This window comes from Aulonocara stuartgranti (genome assembly GCF_965226115.1).
Source record: "Aulonocara stuartgranti genome assembly, chromosome: 20".
Classification (NCBI taxonomy): Eukaryota; Metazoa; Chordata; class Actinopteri; order Cichliformes; family Cichlidae; genus Aulonocara; species Aulonocara stuartgranti.
This window is the reverse complement of record NC_138956.1, coordinates 13,301,596-13,316,391: the sequence shown is the minus strand read 5'-3', so window position 1 is coordinate 13,316,391 and position 14,796 is coordinate 13,301,596. Positions and strand designations below refer to the sequence as shown.

General features: G+C 41.5%; 1 protein-coding gene across 4 annotated transcripts in view; it reads right to left on the bottom strand.

Annotated features, from left to right (window-relative positions):
- The window catches only part of LOC309697328 (plexin-A1-like), a 330,439-nt gene that overhangs the window by 37,859 nt on the left and 277,784 nt on the right, over positions 1–14,796 (bottom strand). For all 4 annotated transcript variants that reach the window (XM_082519167.1, XM_082519170.1, XM_082519169.1 and 1 more), the window contains exons 19-20: positions 14,546–14,689; positions 5,853–6,087 (exon numbers count right to left, since the gene is read on the bottom strand). In XM_082519167.1, coding sequence (XP_082375293.1) covers positions 5,853–6,087; positions 14,546–14,689 — 379 coding nt within the window. The remainder of the gene's footprint in view (positions 1–5,852; positions 6,088–14,545; positions 14,690–14,796) is intronic.

Here is a 14,796-nt window from a genome sequence, read left to right as displayed (position 1 = left end):
TCAGCTAATCACATGGCAGCAACTTGCATTTGGGAGTGCATTCACGGTCAAGACAGCTTGTTGACCCATGGATCCATGATGATCTGGTATCATTGGTTCAGGATGGTATTAGTGGTGTAAAGGTGCTGGGGATGGTTTCTGCTGCTGCTGACCATGTCCATCTCCTTATGAGCACAGTGTACCCATTGTTTGATGATTGCTTCCAAGAGGATAACACATTTTTTTTCAAAGCCCAAATTATCTCAAGATGATTTCTTGAACATGGTAATAAGTTCAGTGTACCCAAATGGTTTGCACACTCCAGCAGACCTCAATTTAACAGAGCATCTTTGGGATTATGTGGAAATTTGCATTATGGATGTGTAGCCAATAAATCGGCTACATAAATGCATGATGTCCATCACGCCACTCTTGTGTTAATCTATGCACGGTCTGAAGCATGTGTGTGGGAATGTATGTGAATGTTTTACTGTTATATCTTATTAGTATTTTAAGTATTCTATCTATTTTATTTATTGAATTTTATTGTTTTATTTATATTTTGATATTGCTAGGGATGATGCAATGATCGGGGACCATTCTTAATTTCGTTGTTCTCATGACAATGACAATAAAGTTTCTGATTCTGATTCTTTCATGTCAGTATGGACCAAAATCTCTGCAGAATGATCTAGCATCTTGCTGAATAAAGAATTGAAGCTATTCTGAGAAAAGGAAAAAGGGGTATCTGACCTGGCCAGTGAGTACATCTTGTTTTTGATGCCTCCTGTCCTCTGTGCTGAGTCTACCTGCTGCTCTCTCTGGTTTATGTTTTCCACATATGCACATTTGGAAGGTTGAGAAGGTCCGTAAACAGAGCCATGCTGCCAAATCTAAATTAATGCAGGCAGAAATATTAATCTCCTTTTGACTTTAGTGGTCCCGACTGAACTAACTTAACCACAGGTAAAATTCTGACAACCTAAAATATAGCTTTTTGATTTGTGCTGTTTTATTATAATTATTATTATTATTAAATGTGTTGTGAGATTTTGTGACTGCAGGGTATGGTGTTCAAATAATCTGATATTTTATATCTATATAAAAAATGTAGCTCAGTTCCAATTTTCTGCTCTGTTGCATCTAAAAGTGTATTTTTTTCTGCAAGAAGACAATGTTTACTGCAGCTGACAATAAATGAGGGCTTTATGCCAAAGAGAGTATTCAGGATGTTTCACTTGATATAATGTGATGAGAAAAATGGAGAGAATATTTTTGTTTACCAACATCACACTAATATTTCAATATATTATGATCTCTATCTACAACACGAAAGGCAGCTGTAGTGTCGTCCAAATAGAGCTATCCATTGGAGCCAAAACACGCCTACTCCATTATGCAAAACTTAAAAAAGAAGGACTGATGGTAATGGAGCACTTCGCTGTCTGACTAGTAGCTTACTTGTGGTTCCTAGGGTATTTAAAAGTAGAATGGGAGGCAGAGCCTTCAGCTTTCAGGCCCCTCTTCTGTGGAACCAGCTTCCAGTTTGGATTTCAGAAACAAACACTCTGTAATTATAATTACAGTAATTATTGTAATCCGTTATTATCAGGTTGTCCTAAAAACTCCCTTCAGAAATGCTCAAAATGCTGTTGCAAGATTACTGACAGGGACTAGACAGACACAGCATATTTCTCCCATCTTAGCTTCTTTTCATATGGTCCCTGTTAGAATCAATTTAACCCCCTCCTCATATAAGATGTCTTAAATAATCAGGCCCCATTTTATCTTATAGTAACACTCATAGCAGTCGTATCACTCAAGCAGAGCACTTTGCTCTCAGACTTACTTGTGGTTTCTAGCGTATTTAAAAGTAGAATGGGAGGTTCAGCCTTCAGCTTTCAGGCCCCTCTTCTGTGGACCAACTCCCAGTTTGACTTCAAGAGACAAACACCCTCTCTACTTTTAACATTAGGCTTAAAACGTTCCTTTTTGATAAAGCTTTCAGTTAGGACTGTCTGTCTATGTCTTTCCTGGGAAAATGCTCATGTGTTTCTGATAAGTAAACACACACACACAGAAACACACACAAAAGATCCCAGTCAACACAAAGTCTGGGAAGTGAAGTGTAAAAATGCCACAGCATTGAGTGTGCTCAAAGGAGCATGTAAACAATGCCTTACCATGAATTGGTTTGAAAGTTCATTTGCATTTTCTTGCCTATATACTTTATACGGGACTCTTTAACAGGTCTTTTAACCCATAGAAGTGATGCTTCCCGGTCAGCAGTTGGGTTTGTAATGTGTGTATGCATGATGGCTAATACAGTACACTATAGCTGTGTACAGTGTGATATCCACCTCTTACAGATGACTGATCCAAAACGTCCTGTCCCCCCCTAAAGACTGTTAGAACCCTGCCTCACACATACACACTTCCTTTTGCAATCACAGGGATAGCCGACCGCCCACTTCATCTGCTCCTCCGCCCATGTGCGCTGTCTTGCCTCTATAGGCCAGCTGGGAGTGCAGCAGGCGGGGCGGGGTGCTTTCAGGGTGGGTGGGAACGAGGCCATGCTTCACTTCCTAGGAAAACCAAGCGCTGTTGACTTCCCGTTGACTTCAACGCTCGCCTGTCGGCCTACTGTTGTAAATAGCGGAACTTTCTCCAGTCGTGTTTCGTGAAAAACACAAATGACAACATCTTAAACTGAGGCGACGCGACAAGGAAGAAACACGTACCTGGAAATGTCACCGCAGTCAGGATTGCGCGTGCAACGATCGGCCTGAGAATGTTGCACTTTGAAAAACAACACTCGTGTAGTTTTGTTTGACAGCTGCTCCCTGGCAGGTGTTGCGACTTTGTGTCATGACCGCAGTGTAATCGTATCATTACTCTGTAGCGTGGCTGCGTGTGCCCGTGTTATTATATTGAGTGTAAACACCTGGATTGTCCACACATCAGTCATCCACACTCTGCTGCTGACTCTCGCTCTTTTAACCCAGTTTCTTTGTGTCGGTTTCTCACTCACAATATTTTCTCACTCCTCTGCAAATAATCCCCTTGTTAGCTTGACCTCAGATAGGCCTCTCACACTATCTACTTTCCAGCCGTGTGTGTGCTCTCCGTCTTTCTGACAGTCTTGCTGTTGAGTTGTGTTTTCACTCGGAGGTACGGACAGATGACTGACACGTTAGACTGTGCTCTCCACCACCATCATTATCAAAACAGGTGTCCATTCCTGCCGAGAAGCACTGGAGCTGTGCTGTGAGGCTTGTGGTGGAACAACGTCTTGCTGAGATGCTTTACAGTGGTTTCCCTATAATTGACAGGCATCTGTGTGCTGTTTACAGTTTCACCTTTGAGTATCAGTAGAGCCGAACACCTCGTGCTATCCATACAGCACGATTTGCTTCTGCTTAATTGTTCTGTAAAATACTGAACATTGCATCATCATTTTCTGTTGCCCTTCTGTGCTTCCTATTGGCATATTTCATCTCTCCCAGAACACCGTCATACCACCAAATATAAATGACTATAGATAAAATAACAATCTTGCTTTGACCCTGGCAGAAATATCCTTTAACACTGCTCAGCATGCACATTTCCTATTATTAAACTTCAAAGCCATTTTCAGGAAGCGTTGTTGTATACTCACTCAGCTCAGCAGACTCCCACACTGTGATCGATGTCATTGCCAGTTGCTGACCTTTGAAACAAGTTTACTCAGGCAGTGAGCAGGTGCAAAAAGATTAAGAAAGTCTAAAGTGCTTTGAGTGGCAAATGTGTAATTTATCTAGTCTGTGACGACCATCTACTTTAACCAGATGAACGGGTTATTATATACTTGGAAGAAATATGGAGACAAAAAATCTAAATCATTCCTCTCTCGCCTCCCATTGATTTAGTTTCTTTTTGTGACAGTGTTTAGGGGTTTACATAATTTAATTCAAGCTTCATCAAAAAGAAACGTTTTAAGCCTAATCTTAAAAGTAGAGAGGGTGTCACTCTCCTTCAAATTCAGGCTCAAAGCTGAAACTCTGCCTCCCATTCTACTTTTAAATATTGTAGGACCCATAAGTAAGCCAGTGATCTGAGAGCAAAGTGCTCTATTGGGGCGATATGGTAATACGAGGTCAATAAGATAAGATGGGGCCTGATTATTCAAGACCTTGTATATGAGGAGCAGGATTGTAAATTCAGTTCTGGATTTAACAGGGAGCCAATGAAGAGAAGCCAACATGGGAGAAATATGCTCTCTCTTTCTAGTCCCCATCTGTACTCTCGCTGCAGCATTTTGATTCAACTGAAGGCTTTTCAGGGAGTATTTAAGATAGCCTGATAATAATGAATTACAACATTCCAGCCTAGAAGTGATAAATAAAGAATTTTCAATAATTCTTATCATTTATAGCTTTACTCTGAGACAGGGTGTTTCTAGTCAGTGGCGGTCCTAGCCTGTTTTATGAATGAAATGCGCTCTATTTGGAAGCAGCCGACCCCCCTCCCCTTTCGACAGGTTGCGTGTGAGACTTTAAATCATCAAACTGTAAATTATAAATTTAAATTGTTATTGATCTCTTTACCCCTGGTCCTAAAGTGTACATTTATTTTCTTACTCTTCTTATATTTATTGTTTGTTTACTTGTCTACTTGTCGGGGCAGCATGAGTACGAGCAATTTATTTATTTTTTGCCGATGTCCGTGATGCCGCCCCGGGCAACCGCCCGTGTCGCCTGTATCAAAAACCGCTACTGTTTCTAGTTTTAGAGATATTGTGCAAATGTGATAATTTTCTGCAGTAATAATTCTCTGCAAATACAAATAATCAAACTGCAGCTTCACCTCCAGCGAGTCTCACAGCTTGAAGATTAACTTCAATAATATCTTTTTAGACTGCCCACAATAGTCCTTGTTCTACGCTTCAGTCAAAGGGAGTTTGGAGTTCTCCATCTGCTCCAGGATATGGGAAGAATACTGCTTCAGCTCAGTATTCAGCTCTAGATCCAGAGCAACAAAGGGACTAGCATAGCTAGCTGCAACCAAGGTGCTGAAATTAGAGTATGTGACACCGTGGAATGAACTCTTCTCTGGGTAAGTAGGTGAATAAAATCCTCCACAACAGCAATCTGACCAGCAATCCAACCAGTAGGGGAGACACAAGAGAGTCTAAGTTAAGAGCTAAGAAAGCAGGGAGCATTGATTGACCATAGATGTCATCTTCCTCACATATTGATAATAACAAGTAAGTAGCTAAAATAAACCAATAAATATACTTGTGACAGCTGCTAATACCACTGGACAGTTCACCCAAATGCAGTTTGGGAAACACTGTACATGCTAATACACAAGCAGGAAATTAGCTTTAAGTAGTAGTACTAGTAACATATAAAACATTAACCAGTATACTTTGCCTGTTTTATGATCACTGTATAGTTTCCAGGCAACCAACGGAGAAACCAGCGAGCCATGGTAGTCACGCAAGAAAATTAAACCCCCATTAAACATCTCATCTGTGTACTACAGCTTCGAGCTACTGAACAAACAAGGTAGGAAATGTTCGTTTGTGAAGTTTAGAGAGCATGTAGGCAGGTTTCATTAGATACACTTTAGATAAATGCAAGCTGTATATAACTAAAATATCATACTACTCATTTATCATTCTGAAAATGATGAAACACATTGAGTTACCGTAATAAAATTTGATTTCTATTCAAATTGGAGTTTAAAAACCTTTTTAACTGTAGTGGATTATTTTATATTTTATCCTATTTCTGCTGAAAGATCCCCATCTTTTTTCTTTTTTTTTTGGTCTTGTTACTTTCCAATAGTGCAAGGGTAAAAGCTGGATCCACACTGCTTCTACAGCCTACCTTCTTTACACTCCAGGGCCACTCTGGACTCCAGATTGTCCATTTGAAGCTGTAGACGTTTCAGGGTGCGGTCAGCGTCCCTCGACTTCCTCTTATAGGCTATCAGCACGGCAATGATGACCAGCAGCAGCAAGCCGCCACCCCCTCCGATGCCGATGATGGCGGGAAGCGTTAGCAGGCTGTCAGAGTAGATGTGAAGCGTCCCGGGAGAGTACTCAAACCCACCCGCACGGATCTGAACACACACAAGTGATAAGTGGTCAGAGAAAGAAACAGAAATCATCACCATGCCCCCAACTCCCTCCCACACATTGATGCTTGTTCACAAGAGAGCTGCTCGGTAAAACCTGTGTTCTTCTGGCGGCCACCAAATAGCTGCACTGTTGGAGGCGAGTGTTTAGCGCATTGCTCAAAGGTAGAGCCAAGGCAGTTGTTAAGAGCTGAGAAATTCCTACTTACTTGCTTTCCCCTACACAGTCTGGGGATTTGCACGTAGCACCTCAGCGCAGAGAGCGAGAAAGAGAGAAAACAACCGGCGGTCATTTCTGCAGCAGCAGATGGCTTGAGAATAGACGAGGTGGTCTGAAGAGATCAAAAGTTGCTGGTCTGATGAAAGAGAAGCTGCTTGACCCAATTTCTTCAACAACGATCATTAAAGTTTGATCCGTTCTGTACTCGGACTAAACAGTCAGATCTCTGATAGGCTTTTACTGTGGAGGCTTACATCACCATCGCTGCTCTGAACATTTCGTGTAGGAAAGGTTTTCGATTCTTGCCTTTAGGGGAGAAGATTCAGAGGGCTTTGATAATGAAGATCTCTCAAGTTAGCTCGCTCCTTTGCTTTAATGCGGCGTTATCCGCAGACTCGATGTTTGGGTTAGATATTTTGTTGTTTATGTCCTCGTTTATCACCATCAACTTTAATAAGCTGATAGGGGTTAGAGCACATATACACCGAGACTTTTAAAGCAGCGCGGTAGAGGTCGATGCAGACAGTGTCAAAGTCACACACATCCACTCATAAAACAACCGTAACACACTTCCAGGGCCCACACACTTATATACTGCATGCGTACGCGCACACACAGTATAAGTAATCAAACAAAGTAATCACCAGCATTTAAATCCCTCCCCAAGGAACCATGGTAATTATGGGAAGTCAAACATTTCTTTTTCTTTTATGACTAACTACATTTACATAAGCACAGTGTGTCTCATTGGAAAAAAAAAATACATATACACACACAGGACTGGAATCCATCAAATCAAGCAATCCACCAGGGGGGTTGATAACTGATTCAAATGAGGTGCGATTATGCACTTTGAAGTTCTTGTAAGTGCACTTTCATGTTAACATTATCAAAGTGTGATTAAAAAAAATAAAATAGAGAAGCTGTTGTATCAATAGCAGCATAGTCAATACCCACAAATTAAATGTGCAGTAGTAAAGACAATTAGACTGGCTTTGTGTAAGATTATGCGGCCCAATTAGTTGTGTGGACACGATCGGTTTGCAAAGGAGACTGAGCTAAATTAACTTAAGCAGGAGTCGGGATTAGTTACCTGGGAGAGAGGAGTTTAAACATATTTAAAAATGCTGAATTAATTTTTTTGATAATAACAATGTGCTCTACAGTGTGACAGGAGTTAGTCAAAGTAATGAACACACAGACAATTAATAGTGCATATGTGCATTTATTCCCCTTTTGGTTCAATGGAGCATTTATTGTCTTGTTTCCAATTCTCTTTAACATTTTGATTCCTGCAGCTCTCATAACTGCTTTCCTGCACGATGGGGATTCATTTTTCTGTGGCCAAGTTCTAATGTACCTGCCCAGCACCAAACAGCAGACAGCTAAATTGGCAACCAGCTGGTGGACACAGCAAACTCGCACTATGGAGAGTGTGAATGTAATTTTTATTGCGCAATAGCAATGTTTTCACATGTCGCTACTAGCCATTAGCGGTCAATTACCATGGATGTGAGATTAAAATAAATAAATAAACTTTAGCATTTAATGGTTGGAAATTATCACCTGTAAAGACAGGTATGACTATACAGCACCTAAGGCTAACAATAAGGCCCTATTTTCTTAGCAGCTGTATGCAAGTCGATTAGGTAGCAATGGGGCGATTTTGCTTTTTGTGTATTTTAAGTCAGCAGTTTAAAGTTGTGTTCCACATAATCAAAAGTGATAAAGCTAGAGCTTAGAACACTGCATTTATGGGTCAGTAGCACTAGAGTAAACAAACCTCCTTGTGGCTAGTCAGTGAACATCTGCAAGTAGTCGCAGCGACCAAGTGTTGATCCCGAAACTGAGCATGCAACACTCTCAACTGCAATCTGACCGCAATCACTCTTAGACCAATTGGTGAAGGTATGCAAATATTTGTCGTCTCAATAAACACAGATTGCCAACATGTGAGGTTCTGGCTGGAATCTGAACATAAGCAGTTAATGAGAATTTCTCTTTAATGTCTATTTCTGTGTATGTAGACAGCAAAAGGTGTGCAATTTTCATCGATTTATCACAGTTAATTGCTATATTATTAACTTGAGCCCAGCCAAGGGCGAGTAATCATACTTACTAAAACTGAGCAAAACTAATAGTTTACTTGGGTACTTGGACAAAATGAAGTCAACATAATGTTATGGGTAAAAGCTGTAATTCTACAGTTATTTGAAATTGGAAGTTGGAATTTTTGTGTTGCCGCTCAATATTTTCAACTGGAACGCCCCCTCACATTAGGATTTGAACTCTCAATGTTGGACTCAACCCCGACTTCACAGATGGGATTTTTAACTACCCCGGAGTTAGACTGTCAGAGCAGCAGTTGTAACCGTAACTTCACAACACGATAGTGCAAGTAAACTGTAGCAAAACTGTAAAAGCTGTAATCCATACAGCCAATGCTGTGTGTTTGTGATTAGCTATAGGAGCAGGGTTCTGCCTTGCTCTTGAGCAAAAACAAAGCCTGTTTTCCTTTCTTTTCTAATTTCACAACTCTGCATGGAGTTTGCATGTTCTCCCTGTGTTTACGTGGGTTCTGTCCAGCTACTCTGGTTTCCTTTCACAGTCCAAAGACATGCAGTTAGTGGGGATAGGTTAGTTGGTGTCTGTTTCTATGTGTTAGCCCTGCATCCGATTGCCAGCTTCCCAAGTATGACAAGTCCAAACGTCAGCTGTGAAGAAGGCCTCTAACCACAATAACAAATTCCCATAACTCTTTGAAACTGTTATTTTATGCAGCGACTTAACATAAAACTGAATCCTCCAGGACACTTAATTTAAATATTAATGACTCTTCACATGTTTATTTTGGGAAAACGGCATTGAATGCCAGTATTCTGTGCGTGTGTCACCACTTCAAGGACTTTTTAGAATCTATGACAGCTAATCTGAAATATGTGCTCATATATTTTACATCATGCTTTGAATCCAAAACGCATGAAAAATACATAAGAAACGGCTGCTCTGTTACCCTTCCAATCGTCAGCTGGTGTTATCTAATCTGAGGTCATTTGTATGTATAAAAGAATGAACCAGGAGGGAGCGTATCCTCAGACGACACAAATGTGGCATCAGTTTAAGCAATATTAAGGTGGTGACACATTTGCGAGGCATTTGTCTATTTTTATTCTCCTGTCAGACTGAAGGACTGGGGGAGGAACTTAGAAAGCTGAAGGCCAAAACAACAAACAAGTTTCTTCGAAAACTCAAGGGAGGCACACAGCTGCCAACACACAGCTGAGCATCTGAGGGGACACACAAAGACACACTGACGAACGCGGACGACTTTCCTTACAGTATGCCCACTCGCGCACACGACAACACACAACAAGCCCGGTAAGTCTGGACACCCACTGGGTTCCTCTGTATGTAGGTCATTCTACATGGGGAACATTATTGTGCCACAGCTGTGTCCTTCTCTGCAGCATTCCGCTGCGCGGCACGCACAAGAACAACAAGGGGGGAAAAGGGTTGATGCGCACATAAACACACCAAAAACAAGCCACTCACTGTAGTCACTCACACACACACACGTGCGTGCGTGCATGGGAGAAGAGATAGGAACGGACAGCTCTATTTTTTCTTTGGCTATTGTCAGACGAAGGACTAACTCCACCACCCCCGCCAACACGTCGCATTGCTCCGAGATTCAACATGACATTTCGTTCAAAAAAGAGAAAAGGAGGGATAAAAAAAGAAAAAGAAAAATCCAAGCGAGATCCACCTTGGAGCTGACTGGTTCCATTGAGAGCTATCATATTGAATTACATGGATGTGCTGTCAGTGGCTTTCTAGGTATATTGGTTGTAGCTAGCAGGGAGTAAATGTCATAAAGATATAGTGAAATGACTGTGAAAGGACATTGGTGATAAGTTTAAAAAAGGGGTGGAAGGAGGGGAGGGCTTCTGAGTGGGTGCGCTGTCGGGATATTCAGACAAACATCCAAATATATTCGCAGTGAGTGCTGCGTCGCCTGGTTGACGTTTGACCTTCTTCCACACAGATGCTCCGGGAGCTGCGCTGTGATTCTGAAAGTCTGCTCCAGTCAGAGTGAATCAGGACTTTCAGTCTGGAGTCTGCTGACAGCTCAACGCTTTGGACAAGTAAAGCCAATGACTGCCGCAGGACGCGCTTGGAGGCGCGTTCTCAGAGTTTTCCCGACACTTGCTTTTCTGCTGTATCATTATTTCTGCAAATACGAAACACTCGAAATGAAAGTGACATCAGCAGCACTCACACCACGGCTGTTGGTGGAGAAGAAAAAAACAGTTGCGGCTTGAGACGTGACCGTGACTTTTAAAAACAAGCTGCTTTTGCTTGGATTTCCTGTTGCACCAAAATTTGCACATCAGAAAGGTTTATACACAAACGAGGTTCCTGGATTAGAGCTTAGAGACAAGCTTAATGTCTTCATATCAGCAGCATCCTGGATAAACAATTCTATTCTTAATACTACTTTTTATGTTTTCGGCATGGCTCTGAGACTGAGCCTTGTCATGGATATAAACTGTAGCAAACTTGCATAACTTACCTAATATTTCACTTCTAGTTTAGTTTTTTTGTTGCATCCTCTAGTCACACAAAAAACCTCTCCTAATACCAGATGCTCAGACAACAGGAGTCCTCTCGGCTGCTCAGCAGAGCAGGATGACAAACTGACAGTTACCTGACCAAGACAGCGAGCAACTCACAAAATACCTATATAGACGTACAGAGGTCCATCAGCAGTCATCAGTTGTGTGTTTTAATGGAGCGCTGTGCTATCTAATGTGAGTTTATCATCTTAAAAAGCTAATTGGGCATTCAAAAACCATTTTTTTCAATTATGGTGGCACAGCTGAAAACTGCTCTGCTGATTAAAGAAGCAATGCATTTGGACAACTTAATGTGTCTGGAGCATCAGACTTTATTAAAATAAATAAATAAATTTCAGAGAAATGAAGGCAAGTCCATGCAGGAAGTCGCCAAACTACTTTGTACAACAATGTGTGCTAGCTTCTTGACAGAGCAGTAAAAACTGGCTCTAACCGAAACAGCTGAAGAAGTGTCAGTATGAACAATGAAGAGCTGACTAAAGGACGATTGTTATTTCCATCTGCAGTCGTGTATATTTCATAGCATGACTTCTTGGATACTCATTCGGTAACTGATTGCAAGCCGTTGCAACCGATGGGCAGCCACTTTTGGATGACAGGTGATTGCACAGATTGCCTGGTTTAGGGTAACCTCTCTTCAAACATTTCCAGTCTGACTCTGAGTGCCTGCAATCACCAGAAAGGTTGCCAACGTGTTGGCAACTCATCTGTGATGCATCTCTTTGCAATAGGGGACTGACTTAAAAGCTTTGTAGTTGGCAACAGATTTGGAACTGATTGCAACTTGACCGCAATAAATTGCAAAGTGATTGCAAACTGACTTCATCTTACTGCTGTTTTATCATTGTCTTGACGCACCAAAGCTGATTTGAAAATTGCAATTGACTGCGCATTGTCGCAGACCTGATCCTTGTCTTTGAAACAGTCGCTTCGAAGTAGGGCTGACACGATTAGTCGACTAGTCACGATTACGTCGACTATCAAAATCGTCGACGACTGATTTAATAGTCGACGCGTCGTTTGAAGCTTTGTAAGATCATAAAAGACGCAGGAATAAGTAGTAGGATTTAAGAGTGTAATAACGGACTGAAACAGAAGATGGCAGCACTGCATGTACAAGGATGCCAGCTGCCGTTAAACCCTGAAGAAGAAGAAGAAGCTGTGTCCCAGAATTCATAGCGCAGCCTTGCTCAGTTTCCAACAATGGCGGCAGCTAGTTAGTTTTAATATTACTCTTATTATTCTTTCTGGGTCACAAAATAAACGTTTAACATATTTTCAGGCGAGAATGTAGCTGTGTAAACCTCAAATATCTGCTCAGTTTATCAAGACACCACATATTTTCAGAAGCGCTCTGATGTTTTTGGAGACGTCAGTTACCCACTAGCTCGATAGCTAGCCGGGGGCAAGGTCACTAGAGCCCGTGAGAACACCGGACTCCCACAAATCGTTTTCAAACCCACCGCAGTCTTTCGCTACTCAGGTTAAACATGATATATAAGTCACTTGTTATTGTTTGGCTTTTTTTTAGTATTTTATTTGTTCCTGAGTAAATCGGTTTGGTTGAGATTAAAATTATAGTTTTTACACAGCTGAATAAACGTCAAGCAGACAGCTGATTATCAGAAGTGTGAGATGCTCGAGAATATACTCCGGTGTCCCGGTATAATTTAGATAGCAAGGAGTTTATTAAACTTCACCGAAACAATCTACAAATTTCATTAAAATTTAATAAACTATCATCTTGTCTTTATTTTTAGTTAGCACATACCTTAAACACTTAAAGCTGTAAGCTAATGATAGTTATATAAGAGCAGATGCATGCTTGTGCAGTAAGCTGTACGTTTTACGCCCAATGGATGATGATCTGATTAGTCGACTAATCGCAAAAATAATCGGTGACTAGTCGACTATCAAAATAATCGTTTGTGGCAGCCCTACTTCGAAGCCAACGATACTGCAGTTTCATTGCAAACAGTCGCAGTAATTTTGATCGTGCTGCAATCTCCAGCGACTGTTTTTCCTAGTGTGACTTTAGCATTAGTAATTTCCTTTACATAAAAAGTGTGAAGCTTTCACAGCTCCTGAGCAAGGCCTGCAAACTCAAGTGAGAAAGATGACTGAAGCTGACACCGTGCTGATGAGTGTTGCTTAAAGGCAGTTTTAACAGTACCTGTCAATCAGCAAACTATGAAATTAACTTCAAGTCTTTTTCAGTGCAGTGATGACTATTCAGTTAGCCAACAGGTAGACAATAATCCTGGCAATCTGATTAGCATGTTTGGATCTGGGACAATTGTTATTATCATGTTTGGATAAAAAAAAAGCATAAAGACTTTTTTTGTTGGCTTTGGGAAATCACAGAGTTTTTTCAAGTGTTAATGGAGTTTTTTGAGACTAAACAACTGATAGACTGAGAACCTTCATTGTAAAAGGCTAAAGGCCAAAGTGTCTGCTGTTGAAAAAACAGACCTGTGACAGAGCCGGTGCTCTCTGTTCACCTAAGTGTGGATCCACGAAGATATGAGGAGTATGGCGCAGGAAAGATGAGTGTTGCTTTGATTAGAGATGAGTGTAGGCAGAGGACTGGCTGGCTGTGGATTTACTGTGGGTTAGGTACATTATATTCCGTGTACTATTAAATGTCTATGCCATCACAGTAAAGTGAAGCTAATAAAAAAAATACATGAAAAATGGAAAAAAGGGCACAGAGGGACTCTCAAATCTAAAACCAGCAGCGCCTGCAGCGGAGAAGTGCTGATGCTTGCACAGCTGTTGATGTGGATACGCTTCGGCGGAGAGAAAGAAACACGGCTTTGCGTCTGCAGACACGTCTAAAGGTTCAACGTGGTTGTGTTGAGTGCATTATGTGAACAAGTGAACGACTTCCCTGTGAGCAGCACTACTTAATGGATCTGACTCAAGAGTAAAAGCACTGCAGTGGCTGAAAGCGTGCCGGTCGACGCTTTAGATTATCACTGTTCTGGTTCTTGGGGGGTTAAAAAACAAAAAGAGTAAACTTCCACCACCTTTTTTTTTGTTTCCATCAACAGTGTAGCTGATATGAAGGCCAATAAAGATCAACATGTTAATTAAGCGTAACATATTTAACAGCAGCCTTGTTGTGCAAGCTCACTGAAGCACATCCTGGATCTGTCAGAGGAAACTGTTTAGAAAAGACACGAGGGGCTATTCACACAACTCAACAACAAGGTTAGAGTGACATTACAGGCTGAGATTGTCAGACCAGAATATTTCCATATTCATCAACAGGAATTACTGGGTCAGCGTGGACACACTAGGAACAGCTTGTTATATTTTCTGGCCTTTTTAAAAAAAAATAAATTGCTTCTTGTCAAAGAATCCTGCAACACCAAAAGCTGGCCCAGTAATTATATTAGGAAAGAAGTCTACCATGAAGGTCCCAGCCCATATTATTGAGCAACTTCCCTTTTTATATACCACCCCCCTTCGATGGCGCTGATAATGCAGGACAGAAAAGTCAAGCAATTTAGTAAACCAAAGTCGCGTCAGGTCATCGTGCCTGGCGGGGACAGAGATGAAGAGGCAGGAGCTGTGATCTGACCGTGACTTTGTGCTGTCCAGTGAGGTTGGGCCATTCGCAGAGCAGCTGGCTCTCAGACAGGGTGAGGATGCAGGGAGTCTCTCCAATCAGCACCGTATAGTTCAGGCGACTGTTGCCCGGAGCCGCTGGGATCAGGTTACGGCCCTAAAAAACACACACAGGGAGAAAAGTAATAAGGACAGGCACTCGGCTCATCGTCAGGACGCTTTACTTGCAGGCCCGACAATATTTCTTTCTTTCATTGAACTCCA